The sequence below is a fragment of the Lissotriton vulgaris genome, chromosome 5 (assembly GCF_964263255.1).
Source record: "Lissotriton vulgaris chromosome 5, aLisVul1.2, whole genome shotgun sequence".
NCBI lineage: Eukaryota > Metazoa > Chordata > Amphibia > Caudata > Salamandridae > Lissotriton > Lissotriton vulgaris.
The window spans coordinates 720464342-720485436 of NC_141693.1; the positions used below are offsets into that span (position 1 = coordinate 720464342).

At 49.9% G+C, this 21095-nt stretch overlaps 1 protein-coding gene across 1 annotated transcript in view; it reads left to right on the forward strand.

Annotated features, from left to right (window-relative positions):
* Positions 1-21095, forward strand: part of LOC147711436 (hexokinase-1-like) — a 2269016-nt gene that overhangs the window by 1255720 nt on the left and 992201 nt on the right. The window contains exon 9 of the mRNA XM_086919487.1: positions 16738-16971. Coding sequence (XP_086775613.1) covers positions 16738-16971 — 234 coding nt within the window. The remainder of the gene's footprint in view (positions 1-16737; positions 16972-21095) is intronic.

Here is a 21095-nt window from a genome sequence, read left to right on the forward strand (position 1 = left end):
GACCCTGGCATCACAAGATGGATTTGCCAGCCACATACACGAGTCTGCCCTCCTGCTGCTGGACGAAACTCCGGCAGGGGAAGGTTTGACAATGGTTTCCTGTCACAGGAAGGTGTAACCACCTCCCAGACAGGCATTAGTGTATTGGGGCTGGGTGGGTGCACTCTCAGAGTTCTTTGTCTGCACATTTGATGTCCCAGTGCATAGTCCAGCTCAAACAGGTTGCAGGAGCTATTTGCTCCTGCTCTGGCGCGAAACTGGACAAAAGACATGGGTGTAGCCACTCCTCTGTCCTGACCCTCCCACAGATGGGTCCCCAGAGTTTGTCCCACCCCTTCCTTGGGAATAAAGTAGGAACCGCTGACTACAAGGCTTTAGATTTTACCTGGACTACACTTTGCTACAGAAACCAAGTACTTTGACTATCTACACTACGCTGGATGACTGAAGAATCTCCTTTGGAGTAAAGGAGTTACTCCCCTGCTAAGCAGGCACCAAGACGCATCTGACCGGTTTGCATCTACGCAGCTCCTGAAGGACGCTCGAAGATTTCTGCAATATATTGGAGGTGGGTTCCCGTGGTCTCCGAGGTTGATCTGTGCTCTCAGCAATTTTGAGACCCGCCTCTCTCGTGGGGACCCTGCAACCCGGATCCCTGGGCACCGTGTACATTTGCAGCAGCATTTGCTTTTTGGCGACCCCTGAGGCTGTGCTTTAGGCTACTTGTAGTCCTGACCCCGAGCAGTGTTCCCACCAAAGATTACTGGCCGAACGAGTGTTCTGTAGGCTAGTATTTTGTGATTCTTCTCAAGGTCCCTTCGCGATACCTGCTCCGTCGACCTGTGGGTCCCTGAGAAGGGAACTTTAACTTTCAGCGGGCTTACCTGGTTTTTCCAGACGTGCCCTGACTCTCTATTGCTTGGGGAGTCCCCAGGACCTTGCTGGTCCTCACCGAAGCATCTTTTTTCTGACCCTATAGGTTGCAGTTGCAAAGACTTGTTGGTCTCCAATCTGGACACTGATCCCCCTGCACTCGACATCCTTCGTGGGACAGCTCACCTGCTGACTTTAGTCATCCTTGACGTCTCCTGGTCCCCGTGGCTGCAGAGTCCAGCTTCACCTCTTCTCACCTGAAACACCCGACATCGATGGGCATTCGTCTAGCGTGCCCCTGGTCACCCTGAAGTGACCCAGACTCTCTCCCTTCTGCTTTCATGTTCTTCTCAGCTTCGATCCAGGCTTGGATCACACCTGACACTTTTCTTCTTCCCGGCAGCAGCACTTTGCAGCATCACGCCATTGAAAATGACAAAGATTCCCGACACCATTTGACACCTATGCACCCGGCTTCCCTGGGGTTAGGTAACACGGGTTCTTCGGTGCTCACATGGATGCTGGCCTAAGAACCTTCTATGTTTGAAAGGGTTTGCTCATAGTCCTCTCCTAAGTGTCCTTAATCTTTAAAATTCCAACCGCGACTTTCCCATAGAGTTGTACGGAGTTCTCGGCTGTGTTCTCACACTGCACACATCTAGATCTATTTCCCTTCTTATATCACACAACAGCAGCTCCACCTTAACATAGTCAGGCAATGAGTGCAGAAAGGCAGTGATGAACATGCTTGATGCATCAGCTACAACTACAAATTAACCTTCTGTAAATCAAAATGTTAAAGCTTTCTCAAGGTACTGTGCTGTTAGCAGGGTTGACCATCCCTACAATATCATAATATTCAGTAATGAGTAGGTGACTGCCCCCAGATGCTCCCATGAATTTGTTTTCTTAAAATATTTGAATATAGCGCTCTTGCTTTTTTAATCCATTAATAGCCCTGTAACCCAGACAAAGTCCTGACAGAGTGAGTGTGAGAGGTAATGAGATGGTAAATAGGGTAATGGAAATTCGTTCCTTCTTGGCTTACTGAAAGCTCAACTTGCTCTCGAGTTCAGTGCTTTACATTGTTGCTCGCTTTGTTTCAGGTTTCAAAAACGTTATCACATTATTCTTGTGCCTTATTGTTTGGGTGGCTTCCCAATGAAGCTAGAGCGCAGATCTGAAAGAGACAGATAGTTATAGATTCCTGAATTCCTGAATTGGCTTCCATATGAAGGTCGGATACAGTTAAAAATTGCATGTATGGCTCGCAAGTCCATCCACTGCAAGACCCCACTGTACCTTGCCCGGAAACTGGAGCTGTCCTGCGGTTCTAGAGCCTCCAGAAGTGCCAGCACCCTTTTGCTAAAACCACAAAAAATCCAAGAAAAAAAAAGACCTACAGTGCATCACCCAGTATCTCCGCCGTGAGGGGAAGGTCCAACGCCGCTTGTGTCTCAGTGGAGACCGCCCTCGGGGGCAGGTCAGCGATAAATTTGTCAATCTCCTCAGCTGAAAGGCAATCCCGCGGCGCATACTGCTCCGCATAATAACAGGCGAAGCTAGCTGCTAGTGCCGCTGGGTCCGTAACGGTGACACCGTCACCATCTGTAAGACCAGGCAGGGCAAGTGGCTGCAGGGTACGCTGGCACAGCCTGTGGAGCATAGTACAAGACTTGTCCCCCTATTGATATACCCTACTCCGCGTGGCCAACCACGCCTGTCGAGCCTCGTCCAGTAACACCGATGCATAAGATTGCTGCGCCTGCAGAAGCAGCCGTACTGCCACAGCGTCCCCTTCCTCCTGACACGTCGCTCCAGAGCCTCCACCCGAACCGCCGCCGCCACTATAACTTACCTTAGTCACTTTTTTACTAAACTTTTTTGTGATCTCTTTTGATCCTTTTTCGAGTCTTCGACTCCGAACTGATGTCGGTCACTGACCCTCACCGCCAGTGTCTCCACTGTCTCGGTGTCGACCACGACGACAAGGCCTGCCCCGACTGCCGAGCCCTGACTTCGAAAGCTAGGCGGGAGCGGTCCCGCAAGCGGCTCGAGCTCCGGCAGTCGGCCCGCGCCGCGACAGGTCCCGGTCCGGACGGAGGTCGAGGGACCGGTCGCGGGGTCGGAGCCATCATAGCTCCGTTAGTCGACATCACTCATCAGGCTCGAAGTCGTCAGGTAAGCACAAGAAGTCGAAGAGCCGTCATCGCTCTTCTGACTCCCCCCGACGCTCGCGCGACGCAGCTGGGGGTTCGGGTGACACCGCCCACGCGGCGCCGACGGAGTCGCGGGCGTCGCAACCTGCCCCATACCCTACGGTCCCTGGGCAGCAAGCGATGCCGGAGGAGGTCGAGCGCTTCCCCATGGCCATGAGGTCCCTCTCTCCTCCGACGGGCTCCACGGCGCCTTCGGGCACAGCGGAGCCGCCTGGTGGCCCTAGCGGGTCAGGTGCTTCAGGCCCGGCGCCGCAGGGCCCCAACTGGATCCGCTTCCGGATCCGGGTCGTCGCCGGTTGACCTAACAACCTCACCGGCACCGGTCCCAAGGGTGTCACCTCCGGCGCCGTCTTAGTGCGGCGCCGTCCCCGATGCCTCCCTCGATCCAGTTCCAGCGTCGGAACGGCGCCGCTGGGCGCCGCTTTCGACGCCGCTTGGAGAGTTTCACTTCAATGAACCGGCCCCATCTTTTGAACCCCCCTGAATATCAGGACATGGGTGATGAGGAGTATTGGGAGGGGTCTGAGGACCCTCTGACACGTGAGTGTCAGTCCCAAGAGGACTGGACAGGTGAACTTGTGGATGCCAGTGGTCTTTACACTTCGCCAGACACTGGTTTTGTCTCACCTCCTACCGTGGCTACGGTGGAGGGAACAACCTTCAGTGTGGTGTTGACGCGGGCGGCCAAGGCCTTGGGCCTTGAGCTGCCCGTCGCGGCCGTGAGGACTAACCTCCTCACTGAGGTCCTTAAACCGCAGTCAAGCTCGGCCGAGCCTCTGCTGCCGTTTAATGAGGCCTTGACTGACGTTCTTTTGGGCACTTGGTCCAGGCCCGCTACAGGTGCGCCTGTAGATAGGAATGTGGCCAGACGCCACCGCCCGGCCCCGGACGACCCTGGTTTCCTGTCCAGCCATCCCACCCCGAGAGCCTGGTGATCCAGGCCTCCAACTCTCGGACCACATTCCCGTCGGCTCTGCCCAATCGGGAATCCAAGAGGTATGAGCAATACGGCAAGAAGGTATTCTCCTCCCTCAGTTTGGGACAGCGGTCTTCCAACACCGCATGCCTCTTGGGCCTCTACACCCACTCTCTGTGGGACACGGTCGCGGATTTGCTGCCACAATGCCCGGCGGAGGTCAAGGCTAAACTCACCCAAGCCCTTGTAGAGGGTCGAGATGCAGCACGCTATTCCATCTGGTGTGGGCTGGATACCACCGACTCACTGGGCAGAGCGATGGCAACGACAGTGGCGATTCGTCGTCACGCCTGGTTGAGGTCTGCCAACTTTTCGGCCGATGTCCAGAATACCCTCATGGACATGCCGTTTGATGGCCGTCGCCTGTTTGGCGACAAGGCAGATCATGCGCTTGAGCACTTTAAGGACTCCAGGGCTACGGCCAAATCCTTGGGCCTTTCGGCCCCGCGCCAGCAATCGGGTGCCTTTCGCTCCTTTCATAGCCAAGGAAGGGGCGCCCCCACACGTGCTGCCAGCCACGCACCGCAGACTAATTATCAACGCGGTGGCGGCTGTGAAAACCGCCGTGGCGACGGTCGGGGACAAGGGCGAGGCCAGTCCACACCTACCCCTGCAGCATCCGCCTCAAAACCCTCCTAGTCCGTGCTTTCAGGCCCATGTGACGCCAGGGGGGGCATAGTTCGCCATCACCACTTCCACTGGCGCACTGTCACATCGGACAGGTGGGTGCTGCAAATCGTTCGAAGGGGCTACTCCCTCCCCTTCGAGGCGATCCCTCCAGCCATGCCACCGCAATTCCACCGCGGGTCGGGGGATCATTTGCGACTTCTGCAGGAGGAAGTTACGGCCCTGCTGGCCAAGGGGGCCATCGAGCGCGTTCCTGGACCAGAAGTAGGGTGTGGTTGGTACTCCCACTACTTCCTGGTACCGAAGAAGGGAAAAGGGGGCCTACGCCCTTTCTTGGATCTACGGAACGTCAACGGCTTCTTCCGGAAGGAGATGTTCAAAATGCTGATACTGGCTCAGGGCTTAGCTGCCCTGGACCCAGGAGACCGGATGGTTGCGTTGGACTTGCAGGACGCTTATTTCCACATCCCCGTCCTGCCGGCCCACTGGCGCTACCTGCGGTTCACGGTAGGCCACAAGCACTTTCAGTTTACCGTGCTCCCCTTCGGCCTTACCAGCGCCCCACGGGTGTTCACGAAGGTGAAGGCGGTGGTCGCAGCTCATCTGCGACGGTTAGGGGTTTCAGTCTTCACCTACCACGACGACTGGTTGTTGAAGGCGGGCTCGCCCCAGACAGTAGTCAGCCACCTCGAGACGACGGCAGACCTCCTGCACCTGCTGGGGTTCTCCATCAATGTGCCGAAGTCACACCTGTGTCCCTCTCAAAAGCTCCTCTTCATCGGAGCGGTTCTCGACTCGGCGCAGTACCAGGTTTATCCTCCCGAGCAGCGCGTTCGGGATATTCAGGCTCTGATTCCAATCTTTCAGCCTTCATCCCGGGTTTCGGTCAGGTTGACGCTGCGGCTTCTGGGGCTGATGGCCTCCTGCATCCTTCTAGTGCATCACGCCCGATGGCAGATGCGGGCTCTGCAGTGGGACCTGAAGTTTCAGTGGGCCCAGCATCAGGGCAATCTGTCAGACCATGTCCTGATCTCGGAGGGCACTGCGATACAGCTGCAGTGGTGGCTCACGGATCGCGATTGGATCAGCGGCAGATCCCTCTCCCTACCCCAACCGGAGCACGGAGTTGTGACGAACGCGTCACTCCTGGGCTGGGGAGGCCACATGGAAGAGGCGGAGATCAAAAGGCCTCTGGTCTCCGGCGGAGTCCCGGCTCCATATCAATCTTTTGGAGCTGCGGGCGATTCATCTTGCACTGAAGGCATTCCTCCCCTCTGTCCGGGGGAGTGTAGTGCAGGTGTTCACATACAACACCACCGCCATGTGGTACTACAACAAACAGGGCGGGGTGGGGTCGTGGACCCTTTGCCAGGAGGCTCTGCGTCTCTGGCAGTGGCTGGAACATCAGGGCGTGACCCTGGTGGTTCAACGCGTGGCAGGTTCTCTGAACGCCAGGACGGATGAACTCAGCCGCCGGTGCATGATGGATCACGAATGGCGTCTGAACTCGGACGTGGCGCAAGGTCTCTTTCTGCAGTGGGGAGAGCCTTGGTTAGATCTATTCGCCACCGAAGAGAACGCGCAATGTCATCAGTTCTGCGAGTTGGAATTTCCAAGGCGGCACTCGCTCAGAGACGCTTTTCGTCGCGAGTGGAGTTGCGGTCTGTTGTACGCCTTTCCGCCTATACCACTTATGCCCAGAGTGCTGAAGAAGATCAAACGCGACCGGGCCCAAGTCATCCTTGTGGCTCCGGACTGGGCACGAAGGTACTGGTATCCCAAGCTACTCAGTATGTCAGTCGATCCCCCGGTTCATCTGCCTCTTCAGGAGGACCTTCTGTCGCAGCAGCAGGGGACAGTCCTCCACCCGAACCTGTCCAGTCTCCACCTCCATGCTTGGAGATTGAGCAGTGACAGTTGAGGCCATTTCACTTGCCTCCTGAAGTCTGTAATATCATTCTGGCGGCCAGGCGGCCCTCCACAAAGTCGGTATACGCCTGCAGGTGGAACAGATTTGTGGCATGGTGCACAGCAAAGGCTGTGGATCCTCTCTCTGCCCCTCTTTCTGAGGTTCTTCTCTTCCTTCTTTCTCTTGCCCAGCAGGGCTCTGCTCTGGGCAGTATCAAGGGCTACCTTTCTGCCCTTTCAGCCTTTCTAAGGCTGCCTGATCAACCATATTTGTTCAAGTTCCCTATTGTAACTCGTTTTCTGAAAGGCATCACACACACATTTCCACCTGTTCCATTCGTGATGCCTCAGTGGGACTTGAACCTGGTTCTTACTTATCTGATGTGCGCTCCCTTTGAGCCACTTCACAACTGTCCTCTCCGCCTTCTTACTCTAAAGACTGCTTTCCTGGTTGCCATCACCTCTGCCAGGAGATTGAGTTAGCTCCAGGCTCTTTCCTCCAAACCTCCTTTCCTTTCTGTCCATCCGGACAAGGTTGTGTTGCGGACTAGACCCTCTTTCCTGCCCAAGGTTGTCACGGCCTTCCACATCGGGCAGTCTATCACCTTGCCCACCTTCTTTCCGCCTCCGTATCCCTCAAAAGAGGCAGAGCGGCTCCACCGTCTGGACCCAAAACGTGCGCTCTCGTTTTATCTCGATCCCACTTGCCAGTTCCGGGTGGATGACCAACTCTTTGTTGGTTACGTGGGCGCTAAGAAGGGACGGGCGGTACACAAGCGGACCATCTCTCGGTGGGTTGTGTTGTGTATCAAGGCATGCTACTCCTTGGCTAAGAAGGAACCTGAGGGCCCATTCCACTCGGGCCACGGCGGCTACTACTGCCCTGGGTCGGGGAGTCCCCTTGCAGGACATTTGTCAGGCAGCTACGTGGGCCTCGCTGCACACGTTCGCAAGACACTACTGCCTGGACAGTCAAGTCCGAAAGGATGGCTTCTTTGGCCATTCCGTCCTCCAGGACTTTCTGGTGTGATTATTGGTTCGCAGACCCACCACCGGGGTTGGTATTTCTGAGGTATCTATTCTAAGGTAAGGAATCTAATACTAACCTGTTTCTTTCAGATAAACAAGTTACTTACCTTCGGTAACAATGTATCTGTAAGAAACAGTAGTTAGTATTAGATTCCTTACCGCCCCACCCATCCTCCCCGTTTTGCAAACCGATATCTAGGGTTAGATCAACCTCTTTCAGGGCCCTAGTTTCAATGGCACCAGTGTTGGTTTTCAACATGGCTCTGCGTTTCTGGCGCGGAAAAGCTGTGTCTAAGAACTGACGTCAGCAACCGGAGGTGGCGTCTAAGTACTCCGACGACGTCATCACGGCGCCCACGATGCCGATGATGGACGGGGAGCCGCAGACGACGCCAACCGATGCGCAAGGGTAGCTACGCAAAAATTTCCGGATCAAGTCTGACGCCTGGGGATATTCTAAGGTAAGAATCTAATACTAACTACTGTTTCTTACAGATATATCGTTACCGAAGGTAAGTAACTTGTTCACCGTGGCTATGGAGGAAGGAGCGTCTTACGCTGTGGTGGTGCGTAGTGCAGCCAAGGCCTTGGAGCTCCCTACAGTGGCAGTCAGGACTAATCTCCTGACGGAGGTGCTTCAACCTGTGTCAACTTCTTCAGAACCCCTCTTGCCCTTTTACGAAGCCCTCACAAACGTCCTCTGGGCAATTGGTCCAAGCCCCGCACAGGGGCTACTGTGGAACGGATGATTGCCCACCGCCCGGCGACCCAGTTTTCCTCACCCAATACCCTTCCCCCAAGAGCTTGGTGGTCCAAGCCTCTTCTTCTAAAGGCGCATTCCCTTCTGCTCCCCCAGACAGGGAATTCAAGAAGCTGGGTCATTTTGGGAAGCGCATGTTCTCTTCCTCCAGCTTGGCACTCCGGTCGGTGAATACCGCGTTCCTCGTGGGCCGATACTCCCATACCATCCGGGATACGGTTGTGCAGGTGCTGCCCCAGTGCCTGAGCCGATCTCTCCCAGGTAGTGACAGATGGGAGAGATGCAGTCAAATTCACATTCAGATGTTTACTGGATGCCACAGACTCACTGGGCAGAACGAGTGCCTCGTCAGTAGCCTTTCGGCGCTACTCCTGGTTGAGGACATCTGGCTTTTCGGGGATTTCCAGTCAACTTTGCTGGACATGCCCTTTGATGGCCGTCGCCTTTTTGGCAACAACGCAGACTCGGTGCTAGAGCGCTTTAAGGATTCTTGCGCTACGGCCACAACCTTGAGCTATGCAGCATTGTCTCCTCTGCCTCAGTCTGCTTTTAGCCTCTTTTGTGGCTTTGGAAGGGGCACCACACCACGTCTTGGCCAGCCCAGCCACAGCCAACGCAAGCTGCCCAGCCTCTGCGTGACCCCGGACGTGGGACCTACCAACGCGGGTCTGGGAGCCAGTGGGCAGACCGGTCCACCCTTTCACCCCCTGCAGCAGCCACCAAGCCTTCCTAGTCTGACTTTTCGGCATCACCAACGGCCAGTGGGTTGCAGGACTCGCCATCACCTCAACCACTGGCAAACTATCACGTCGGACAGGTGGGTTTTGCAAATAGTCTGATGGGGTTACTCCCTTCCCTTCGAGACTTTCCCTCCATCCATGCCACTGTTTCTCGACTGCATGTCGAGGATCATTTGGCACTTCTCTGCCATGAAGTCTCTGCTCTTTTGGCTAAAGGAGCAATAGAGAGGGTTCCGCCGCCAGAAGTAGGTCGTGGCTGCTATTCCCGCTACTTCCTGGTGCCCACGAAGGACAAAGACCTGCATCCTATCTTAGACCTCAGGGCCCTCAACTGCTTCCTCCGGAAGGAGAAGTTCAAAATACTCATGTTGGCTCAGGTCCTGTCTGCCCTCGACCCTGAAAACTGGATGGTGGCACTGGAATTGCAGGATGCCTATTCCAGTTCTGCCAACCCACAGGCACTACCTACGGTTCACGGTATACCACAAGCATTTTCAGTTTACGGTGCTCTCCTTTGGCCTTACAAGCGCTCCTCGGGCGTTCACGAAGGAGATGGCGGTGGTCGCAGCTCATCTGCGCAGGTCAGGGGTTCCTGTCTTCCCCTATCTCGACGACTGGCAGTTGAAGGCTGGTTCGCCCCAGGCTGTAGTCTCCCACCTCCAGACTACGGCGGACCTCCTGTACTTGCTGGGTTCTCTATCAGCGTATCAGTCACACCTGACTCCCTCTCAGACGTCCTCTTTCATCGAAGCTGTAGTGGACACGGTGCAGTTTTGGGCCTATCCTCCAGATTAGTGAGTCCGGGATATTCAGGCTATGATACTGATGTTTCAGCCTCTATACTGCATTTTGTTGAGAATGACTCTGAGGCTGCTGGGCCTCATGGCCTCCTGCATCCTGCTGGTGGATCATGCTAGGTGGCATATGCAGGCTCTGCAGTGCGACCTGAAGTCTCAGTGGGTGTAGCATCAGGGGAATCTTTCCAACCACGTCCAGATCTCAGCGGGCACTGCACAACAACTGCAGTGATGATTAACAAACCAGGATTGGGCCAGCTGCAGATCACTCTCCCTTCCCCAACCAGATTTGACAGTAGTGATAGATGCATCACTTCTGGGATGGGACGGCCATCTGTGGAAGGCGGAGATCAGAGGCGTCTGGTATCCGGCGGAGCCGGGTTCCATATCAACCTGTTGGAGCTTCGGGCGATCCGCTTGGCACTGAAAGCGTTACTTCCCTCTGTCAAAGGGAAAGTGGTGCAGGTGTACACTGACCACACAACCGCCATGTGGTACTGCAACAAGAAGGTCTTCACAACTGTCCTCTCAGGCTTCTCACTCTGAAAACTGCTTTTCTTGTTGCCATTACCTCTGTAAGCAGAGTGAGTGAGCTTCAAGCTATTTCTTCTAAGACACCTTTCTTATCTTTGCATCCTGACAAAGTGGTGCTTAGGACAAGACCCTTGTTCCTTCCTAAAGTGGTTATACCTTTTCACATAGGACACACTATTACTCTGCCCACCTTTTTCCCACCTCCGCACCCTTCCAAGGAGGAGGAGATACTCCACCGTCTGGACCCAAAACGTGTGCCGTAATTTGACCTTGAGTGCACTAAACATTTCAGGGTGGACGATCAACTCTTCGTTGGGCATGTGGGTGCCAAGAAAGGTCGGGCTGTCCAAAAGCATACCATATCCTGATGGGTTGTTGTTTGTATAAAAATTTGTTGCACTTAAGCGGAAAAGGTGCCTCCAGAGGAGCTGCGTGCTCATTCTGATAGGCTACGGCAGCAACTACTGCATTGTCATGCAGAGTCCCGCTTATTGACATCTGCTAGGCGGCAACGTGGGCATCTATGCACAGGTTCACCAGACATTACTGCCTGGATAGTCAAGTCCAGGGGGCGGCTATTTTGCCTGTTTAGTCCTCTAGGACTTTCTGGTCCGAACTTGGTTCGAAGACCCTCCTCTTGGGTTGGTATTGCTGGGGTATCTATTCAAAGGTTAGGAATCTATTACTAACTGTCTCTTTGAGATGTAAAAGTTGGAAGTTGAAAGTTTGGTAATGATGTATCTGTAAGAGACATATGTTACTTATAGATTCCCTACCGCATCACCCATCCTCCCGCTCTGCGAACTGACTTTTACGGATAGGGACACCCTTGCAGGGCCCTAGTAGTGGCACACCAGTGGTCAGTGTCTTGCATGGCTCTGCACTTCTGGCGTGAAAAGTCGTGTCAGAACTGACATCAGCATGCAGGGGCAGGGTCTAAGTAGACACTGCAATGTCATCCTGGCGAAACCGACGACGGACGTAGAGTGACCGACACCACCTACCTACTTGCAGGGGTACTGCTGAGAAAAATTTCTCTGGATCCAGTCTGACGCCTGGGGGTAATTCTAAGGTAAGGAATTTATAACTAACTATGTCTCTTACAGATCTATCGTTACCGAAGGTAAGTAACATTTACTTCAGGATTCGTATCACCGCAAACCCTTACAACTAGCGACTCACATATATTTAGCAGAAATGCGCTGTGCTCTCTCTCTTCTCCTTGAACTTAAAGCCTTAAAAAAAGAACAATCTAGGACCCAGTCATTTTCTGGCAGTGAAATATGACTTTACAATTTACTTCCTCCATCATTAAGCACCACTCCAGTTGCTTTCTCCCTAACGTCTGTCCTCATTAATGCTGCTTCTTTAATGCAGAGCCCTTCTTTACCCTTTCTCCGGACAAGAAATTGCATGCATATACTCTGTATATTAAATCAAATAATGTTGCATACTATATGAATAACTACAATACTTACAACTAACACTACTAACTATGAGATCAATGGAGTTGCAATTGTAACGCTCTTCAACCCCTCGCCAGAGGTAAAAGCAATATAAATCAACAATACAATACAGCACCTTTTCATCCTCATGCTTTTGATCTGTAATTGAAAATAGTTACACCTAATTGAGAATTGCTTCAACATCAGTTTTTTTTAATTTTGCCTGTACTTTAAATTTAGTTTTGCCCGTTTGTGCCATTTTTTTGCTCTGCCTTGTGATTTGGGTGTCTTATTGTTAGGCAATATTGTATTTCTAGATTCTCTGTTTTATCTTGTAACTTGATTATCTTTTTTTTTATATAAACTCTTTTTTTATTAACAATGCTCGTGAGACCATATAATACAACTCCCTGTCTGAATAGCACAGTGGGAGATAATACAAACGTTATCAGGAAATTGCACATCAGAGAAACACAAGGGCCCTCCAGCGTTTCAATTTGACTACCCCTCCAAGAGAGTACTAGTTCCTCTATATTTGCGCCAGGGCGCCCATACTTTCTTCTATTTTTTTCGTACACCCCCTGCTTTTGTATACTGTTTCTTCCGCTCTTTGGCACCAGTCAAGGTCACGCTGCCAATCCTCCAAGAGCGGGGCACCTGCACCCCATCCCCTGGCAATGTTCCGTTTTGCAATCCCTGCAGCCAAGGCCAGCCAAAGTTCCACATATCTCGACCAATCAGTGTCCCTTTAAATCAGCAGTATAAGCCACTTCGGGTCCATCGGGACTGACACCCCCATTATCTTAGACATAGTGTCCGGTACCTTCGTCCAGAATGGAATGATCTCCGGACATTCCCATAGGATATGAAAGAAGGTGCCCTCATGTTGACAACCCCTCACACAGGACACCGACTGGCACCTTCCCCATGCATAAAGGTGAGCGCGAGGATAGTAGGTTCGATGAAGGATTTTAAACTGCATAAGCCTAAACCTAGAGCAGATTTCAATCTCTCTCGGACACTGGAGCGCGTCTTGCCAGTCTTCCTCACCGAGCCTCCCAAGGTCCCTGGCCCAGGCCGCTCTGAGATTACCCAAGGGATAGGGTAAATTATTTATTAATTTGAGATAGATTGTGGAAGTGAGTTTCTCCGCAATGGGGTAGAGTAATAACCGATCCTCCATCGGGGAGTAATCCGGGATGAATGTATCACTCGGTTTATGGGAGCGTAGGGCATGCAGGAGACGTATGTCCTGATATCTCTGTGAGTGCTGTAAGCTGTACTCCTGAAGGTAGTCGAAGGTGCGGGGAGAGTCCCTTTTCCATACATCCCGTAGGCAGTTGATGCCGATCTGTTGCCACCCCTTGAACCCCGTCAGAGTCATCATTTCACTCAGCTCACCCTGCCAGAGTGGAGTTCTCCCAGTTAGCTTGCAAGCCCAGCCCAGGAGCTGATTTGTCGCTTTCCAACAGTGTTGAACTACCTTAGTGTGATCAGGCCATGACCTATGCAGTCTGCGGGCATAGAGAAGAGGTTCACAATTGCCCCTCGGCATAACCATTCTATCCACCCTATAGGGGTGCTCGTCCCTATCTGTGTACACCCAGTCGTTAACCACCTGCAATTGTAAGGCCCAGTAATATAATTTAACATCTGGGATTGCCAACCCCCCATCGTAGAAACCCTATGTATCTTTTATAGCGCTATCCTAGGGGACCTTCCGTCCCATAACAAGGTCCGTACCGCCTGTGGGATCCGTTTGAATACGCTTGTGGGGACCGGGTATGGAGTGTTCTGTAGAACGTATAGGAGTCTTGGCAATGTTAGCATCTTAAACAAGGCCGTCCTACCCATGAGAGACAGCGGAAGGGTGCGCCAATGAGCCACGTTGGCATTCAGGTGAGCCAGCTGAGTCTCGAGATTCCTCTAAAAAAACTCTTTCCCGTCTCCCGTGACGTATACACCTAGATATTTGAATCCATCCAAGACCACCGGTGCCGAGCACCGAGACAGGACCCGAGGGGGAGAGGCCGACAGAGGAAAGATCACAGGCTTTGACCAGTTGATGGAATAGCTGCCGAACAACTCGAATAAGGGCACTACTTTAGCAATCGACTGATATGGTCTTGCCAGATAGAGGATGATGTCGTTGCGTATAGGGATATACGCTCTTCCCACTCGTCAGTCGCCGCCAAGCCCCAGATCGAGGGGTCTCTCATTATCCAGTGGTCCAGAGGCTCCAGTGCGAGGGCGAAGAGGAGGGGGGACAGTGGGCATCCCGGTCGAGTTACCCTCCGCAGGAAAAAGGCCCTAGATACAGCCTCGTTGACACGCACCCGAGCCGTCGTTCGTTCATACAGGAGCCGTACCCAGCTACAGAAGATTGGTCTGAAGCCCAACCTCTGAAGTACCTTGAACAAATATGGCCATTCGATACTTTCAAAGGCCATCGAGGCGTCCAGGGCCATCAATGCCGTCTGAGTATCCCCAACATCTTCAGTCATGTAGAGAACCTTATAGAGACGCCGAAGGTTGTGACGAGTTCTTCTGCAGGGCATGAACCCGGATTGGTCAACGTGGACCAAATCATTAACCACTGACAGCAGTCGATCAGCCAGGACCTTGGCGAGAACCTTAACCTCCACATTTAGCAAAGAAATCAGCCGGTACGAGGTGCATTGGTCTGCCGGTTTCCCTGCCTTGTGAATCACCATTATCATGGCCCCTCTTTGATCAGAGGGCAGGCTCCCACACTCTTGCGCCTCATTGAGCATCCCAAACATAGGGGCTGTCACAATCGTGGCTTGCTTTAGATAGATTTCAGTTGTGAGCCCATTAGGACCAGAGGCTTTACCTGACTGCAGGGAGTTTAGAGCATTACCGTTCTCTTCTACCGTAACATCTGCTTCTAGGCGTTCACTCATTTCCTGAGATAACGTGGGTAGCGCAAAGTTGCTTAGAAATTCTGCAGAGTCCCTTTCAGTTCTAGTGCATACAGGAGAGTACACTGGCTCGAAATGAGCCGGAAAGGCCTCTGCTATGTCCATACTTGACGTGCATAGTGAACCTGTCGCGTCCCTCACTGCAGATACCCATGAGCATTCCCTATCCCGGCGCCTCGGCCACGCTAGTAATTTCAGTGTTTTGTCCCCAACACCATAAATCCGGTGCTTTGTGTCCAGATCATAGGCACGGGCCTCCCCCTCGGCCAGGGCCCTAAGATCTTTCTGTTTCAGCTTCAGTCTGTGGCAAAGTTCCACCGAGGGGTCATTCCAGTGTCCCTATCTAGCTGCTCGATTTCACACTCTAGGAGCCGGACATGAAGATACTTCTCCTTTTTCTGTGCCCCAATTAGTGACTGGGCCAAGCCCCTCAGCAGTGTCTTGTAGGCCTCCCACAGACTAATCTTGGAGTCCACGGACCCCAATTTGTCTTTGAAGTACAACTTGGACCCCTCTGAAAGCTTGTCACCGATTTCCGTGTCCCGGAGGCGCCCGGGATCTATTCTCGTAAAGGTCGCCCTGTTGACGATCGGGCCCCTAAGGGTGGTACCAACGGGGGAGTGATCCAAAATCCCCCGAGCCATATGTTTAGTGCCGCTGAATTCCCCCATTTGATAATTGCCGGTAAAGAAGTGGTCGATCCCGGAGAAGGACCCCGTGCCGCCCTAAGTGTAACGTGTTTTGCCGAAGTGAGGGGTTTTGCGCCTGCCACAGGTCACCCAGTCTCATACCCGTGGCAAAGTCCTAGAGGCCCAGTTTCCCTTGTCTACCTGAGGGGGTATTGGACCGGTCGTATTCTGGGTACATAACTGCATTTGTGTCACCACCGAGAAGTAGTATTCCTGGAGGGAGACTTGTCAGGAACACACTCACCTTAGGGAAGCACACAGAGGGTAGGCCCGGGGGTATATAGCAGGAGCAAAATATCAATAAGCGTCCCTTCCATCTACCAGCCAATGCAGCAAAACAGCGTGCGTCGTCCGCCCATGTGCCCGAAACAACAAGAGGTAGGGTATTACGTACCAGAATTCCCATTCCTCATGACCCAGAGGTGAACCCCGACTGTGCAACCATTTTGTAGCCAAAACGATCTAGGGCTTTACATCTATTCCCCCGCAGATGCGATTCTTGAAGGACCACATACGGGGAGTGCCTCTGTAGGTGCTGCAGTACTAGTGTATGCTTCATTTTATTGCCCAGCCCATTAACGTTCTAGGTCCAGACCTGTACCATAGCCGGGTCACTTATCTCGTAAACCTGCCCACCCTGTCGAAGAGACCATTGTCCCTGATGTGACCCCCAGAGCAATCCCCAGTGAATGGTGAATATGATGGCCTCAAAAAAACTTCCCCTCCTCCCCAAATTCCCCAGAACCCCATGAACATAACAATCCAGAAACCCCACTCCCCCCTCCCTGCCGCCCTGCCATGCGAGTCCCCACCCTCCCACCATGTAAACTCGCAGGATTATCTTTATTAAATCACTCCAACACCCTCGAGGCAAATTCACGCTATACAGATTTGCACAAATGTGATTTTATGATGGAAAGTCGGTGAAAAAGTGTTTGTGCAAATTGGTGTTTTCGATGTTTCATCGCAAGAGTCATTAGTACAAATGTTGGGTTCAATTTGGTAAAAAAATATGGCGTCAATGAAGCTGCTCCTATCTGGCTTTCTGGACTGAGTTCTAAGCAAGAAAGGAATACTAAAGAAACGTACCATAATGTTAAAGTAGATTTTAAATATATTTAGAATTGCACCATTTTCCTTTTCATGTTTAAGAAATGTTTTCTAACCCCAAGTATGTCTGTACTTTTCTTCTTTATAGAAGTAAAGAAGGATTGACTAAAGCCAAAGATATCTTGACTCGCCTAGGGGTGGAACCATCCCATGAAGATTGCATTGCCGTGCAGCATGTGTGTACAATCGTTTCATTTCGTTCTGCTAACCTGATTGCTTCTGCTTTGGGGGCTATACTGACTCGTCTGCGTGACAATAAAGGAGTAGCCAGACTGCGTACCACAGTTGGCATAGACGGATCTCTTTACAAGATGCATCCACAGTGAGTTCTATATTTACTTTAGTAAAGCATGCCACCTGTTGGGTATAATCTTACAAAGGTTATGGAAGGCTAACGTCCTGACACAGTCAGATTACATAGGCAGATGGAAGTCGGCAAGATAGTTCCACTGACCTTTACTTAATCTTGTGTACAAAATACATATGTTGAAGTTCAGATGAAGAGAAGCCAACATCCGATTGTGTTCACAATTTATTTGCAGATTTTAAAGCTCGGAGGGGTGGAATTGATACCCGTAAGGATGATGGAACAATCATATTAGGCACACTACAAATAAGATACAATATTTTCTCGTATTTAATTTTATCAAAACATAGGGTGTGCTTGCAACAATATTAGAGGGCTGTACTAATAATTAAAGTTCAGAGTTTGTGCATCACCTGACTGATTGTTAACTAACAGCAGACCAATATTTGCTTTTTGCCTTTGAAAAATAGCAAAGACAAACGTGTGTATCTTAATCAATTTCTCTGATGGTTAAATTATACTTTTTTCCCATTTACGAAAAGTCCTAGTTTGGCATACTTTGAAACGTTATTCATTTGTTCCAGTAGCTGACACAAGCATTGTGGCATTGAATGAGTTCCTACATTAGTATGCTCCACTTCCTCACCCAATTCACCACTTTCTCCACTTCCAATAAACTTTAAAAAGTCCACTGGGAATCTCCTTGAGCATGAGAGGACAGCACAGCCACACTGCAGTTTGCTGGCCCACAAAATGTGATGGAGAATAAAAGAGAGGTATGGCAACCGTCTTGCACTCAGAATTCAAAATTCTTAAGAGTAGTCAATTAAACTAGATTTGTTGAAAAATTAACAATACGCGCAGCGGGAAAATAGGCTCTGCAGGCCTATGGGAATTCAAAGCAAAGGAATACCAGATGGGGATCTGGTAGTCCCGGTGCACTGCTTCAAGTCACTCAAACTGAGTGTACTAAGCTAAACAGTAAATTCAGTGACATTTCAGAAACATTTTAAGCATCATTTCAATATTCAAAAGAAATATATCAAACAATAAACAACGTATAGTCCTTGAAGCTTTGCATGAAGTTTCTTTATATCCATTCATAAAGTTCAAAATTGAGTGTTGAAATTCAAAAGTAGGGTCCAAACAAGTTCGTGGGGGGTTTCAAATTAAATATCCCAATGCATTTCGGGCAAATAAAGCTCGCCCTTCGTCAGGGGAATCTAAGAGAAATAGTATAAACATATCATGAAGCTATTTACAAAGGCAGCAGGCATGGTAACACTAAATGCATAGTCCTATAGTAAACTAAATGAAGCCATCCAAATAGGTGTGCCCTGGATATAAAGAAACTCCACGCAAAGCTTCAAGGACTATACGTTGTTTATTGTTTGATATGTTTCTTTTGAATATTGAAATTATGCTTAAAATGTTTCTGAAATGTCACTGAATTTACTGTTTAGCTTAGTACACTCAGTTTGAGTGACTTGAAGCAGTGCACCGGGACTACCAGACCAACAAAATGTGATGGCAGCATATGTCATTTTAAGTAGTTTTAGTAATAGAAACACAACATGTCTATTAGAGACTGTAAATGGATCACAGAGCAAGACATACTGCCAGGTTGTTAAACAATATACGCCCCATTGCCTTCTAGCAAATGACTATACTTGGCCCATTGTTTGTTCAGACTGCAAATAGTCTTAAAATCTGGGTAGAGTTGTTCCTCATGATAAGCAGCAGAGGCGTTTGCAAAATCAGAATCTTCTGAAGAACGAGCCCATAAGTCCAACCCTGCTACAGGTCAGGAGGAAAATGAAAGTTCACCTCTTTAGTACTCTGTACGGTGCTGCACTGCTAGCCAGCTAGGATGGTGCTTTAGAAATACTTACATTGAGGCAAGTTAAATGCACTGTTCTGTCTTGTGTCCTAGCATTGATGGGCTCCCCTGTATGACTCGGGTCCTTGGCTCAATAGTTTTGACAGCAATGAGGAGCTTAACCTTTGTCTTAAGTGGTATTGATACAGGGGGTACATACCTTCAAGATCCTTCTTTAAGAGTTTTTGGTACATTCTTTTCGTTAACGTCCTTCACAGAATGCAATACACAATTATATACATCATAGTTCAAATTCACTGAGGGTTTGAGTGTCTGCTTGTAGCCTCCCAACCCACCAGCAAACTAGTTTAATTTCGGTCTTCGCAACAGGTTTTGGACTAGGTGCCGTAAAAAAGCTGCAGAGGCATGCCTCTTCACTAGGCAGATATACAAAGATACATAAAGCATGTTCAGGACTGTACCTTGCTGATAACAAGAAAGTTTAATTCATTTTCATAATTTCCCTGCCAAAATTCGGCCTTCTGTAGACCTACACCTTCTCCACTTTGTTAAGAATCTACGGCATAAGGTTAGTTTATTAGTAAATTTTTGTGAGTTTGTTTGTCAGTGTTCGTTGAGTGGAAGACAAGTTTCCTAGTAAGGTTTCCCCGTTCTATCTGAGCTCCTGAGAAACAGGCATCCTGTGCACTTTTTATCCCTTTCTGCCACACTTACATCTTGTTCTTTCACGTATAGGTTTAGAAGTGCACAAAAGCATAGAATAGGTGCTGAACATGTTTGTAAATATTGACATGTATGACACTAGTTAACTTACCTGCATGGAGGTCTAATGGCTTTACAAAGCATGATAACGACATCTGCAAGGTATTGTGAGGGGGCTTCACCCACCACCATAAAGTTCAGGTTGCAACCAAAACATTAATAAGTCAGCCTGTCATTTCAAATTATAGGCTTTGCAAATGTGCCCACTTTTCCACCCTACGTGAGACCCAGTCGTCACCACATCAGGGTTTGTTACATGACCTCTTGACTGGATCCACACACGATCTGTTCTATGTAGCACCTCATGTTTGTGATGCTCATGAATCATCTAGATTTTGTTGTTCTGGATTGAGCTACCAATTTAATATCTTTAGAACTGCTTTTAGTATTTCCCGTTAGTAATGCAGGCACACTTTACACTATAAAACAGATCCGCGATTAGTGAAAGAAAAAAGAGAGGTGTACCCCAGTCCCGTATTACTGCAGTACTGTAATGCATTTTTTCGGACCTTAGTCATTGAATAGCCAGCACAGCTAGGTACACCACTCCTCCAGACTCAACAGTTCTTCCATGAAAACAAATTAGGTACTCTGCCTTGCTACTTCCTAAGTTTGTAAATAAAGCAAAGGTAATAACCTGCACTCCAGATTTAGAATAAGTTCATCAAAAAGTAATCCAAATAATCAGGTGCTGTCCCCAATCCCGATTAGCTCCTGTCGGGTACTGTACTAGACCAAAAGAAAACAGAAACTGTTTTATGAGGGACACACTTTTCACATGCCCTGAAGGCTAAGGATCTAGGTTGGATAGACGACCAGACCTTTAAATTCCTTACAGTAGAACATCTGAGAAGACCTAATATATACATGTTGCCAAAGATGCGCAAAAACCCAGTGGACCCACCATTCCACCCTATTGTGGCTGGTTGTGGGTCCTTACATGAACCTTTAGGGAAGTTTTTAGATCAGTTCCTACAGCCATTGGTACAGCAGTGGTCTACATAAGTACAAGACACTACAGACTGCCTAGAAAATCTTGAGAATATTGTGATATCACCTGGTGAAGAATTTTGGTTGTGTACTATTGATGTCCCCTGCACTATACACTTTCATTCACCATGATGAGGGGATGGAAGCTGTAGAATGGATATTGCTCAATCACGATTATGATGAAAGTCTGAATATACTTTTGTTGGAACTTCTGCACCTTTGTTTGTATTATGGTTATTTTTGTTGGCAGAATAGATTTTATCTTCAAAAGACTGGTACCTCCAGGGGTTTTAGGAGGCGCCGACATACGCTAATATCTTCATGGCCAGATTTGAAGATATGCATATTCTTCACAAAGCAGAATGGACAGATCATCTTTTGTTGTACCTCAGGTACATAGATGATATTTTAATAGCTTGGAGGGGCCAACAAGAAGAACTACAGAATTTGTTGAGTACATTGAATCAATGTCACAATCAGATTAAAGTCACTTACTCAATTAGTAAAGCTGAAATTAACTATTTGGATATACTGATTGAAAGGAAAG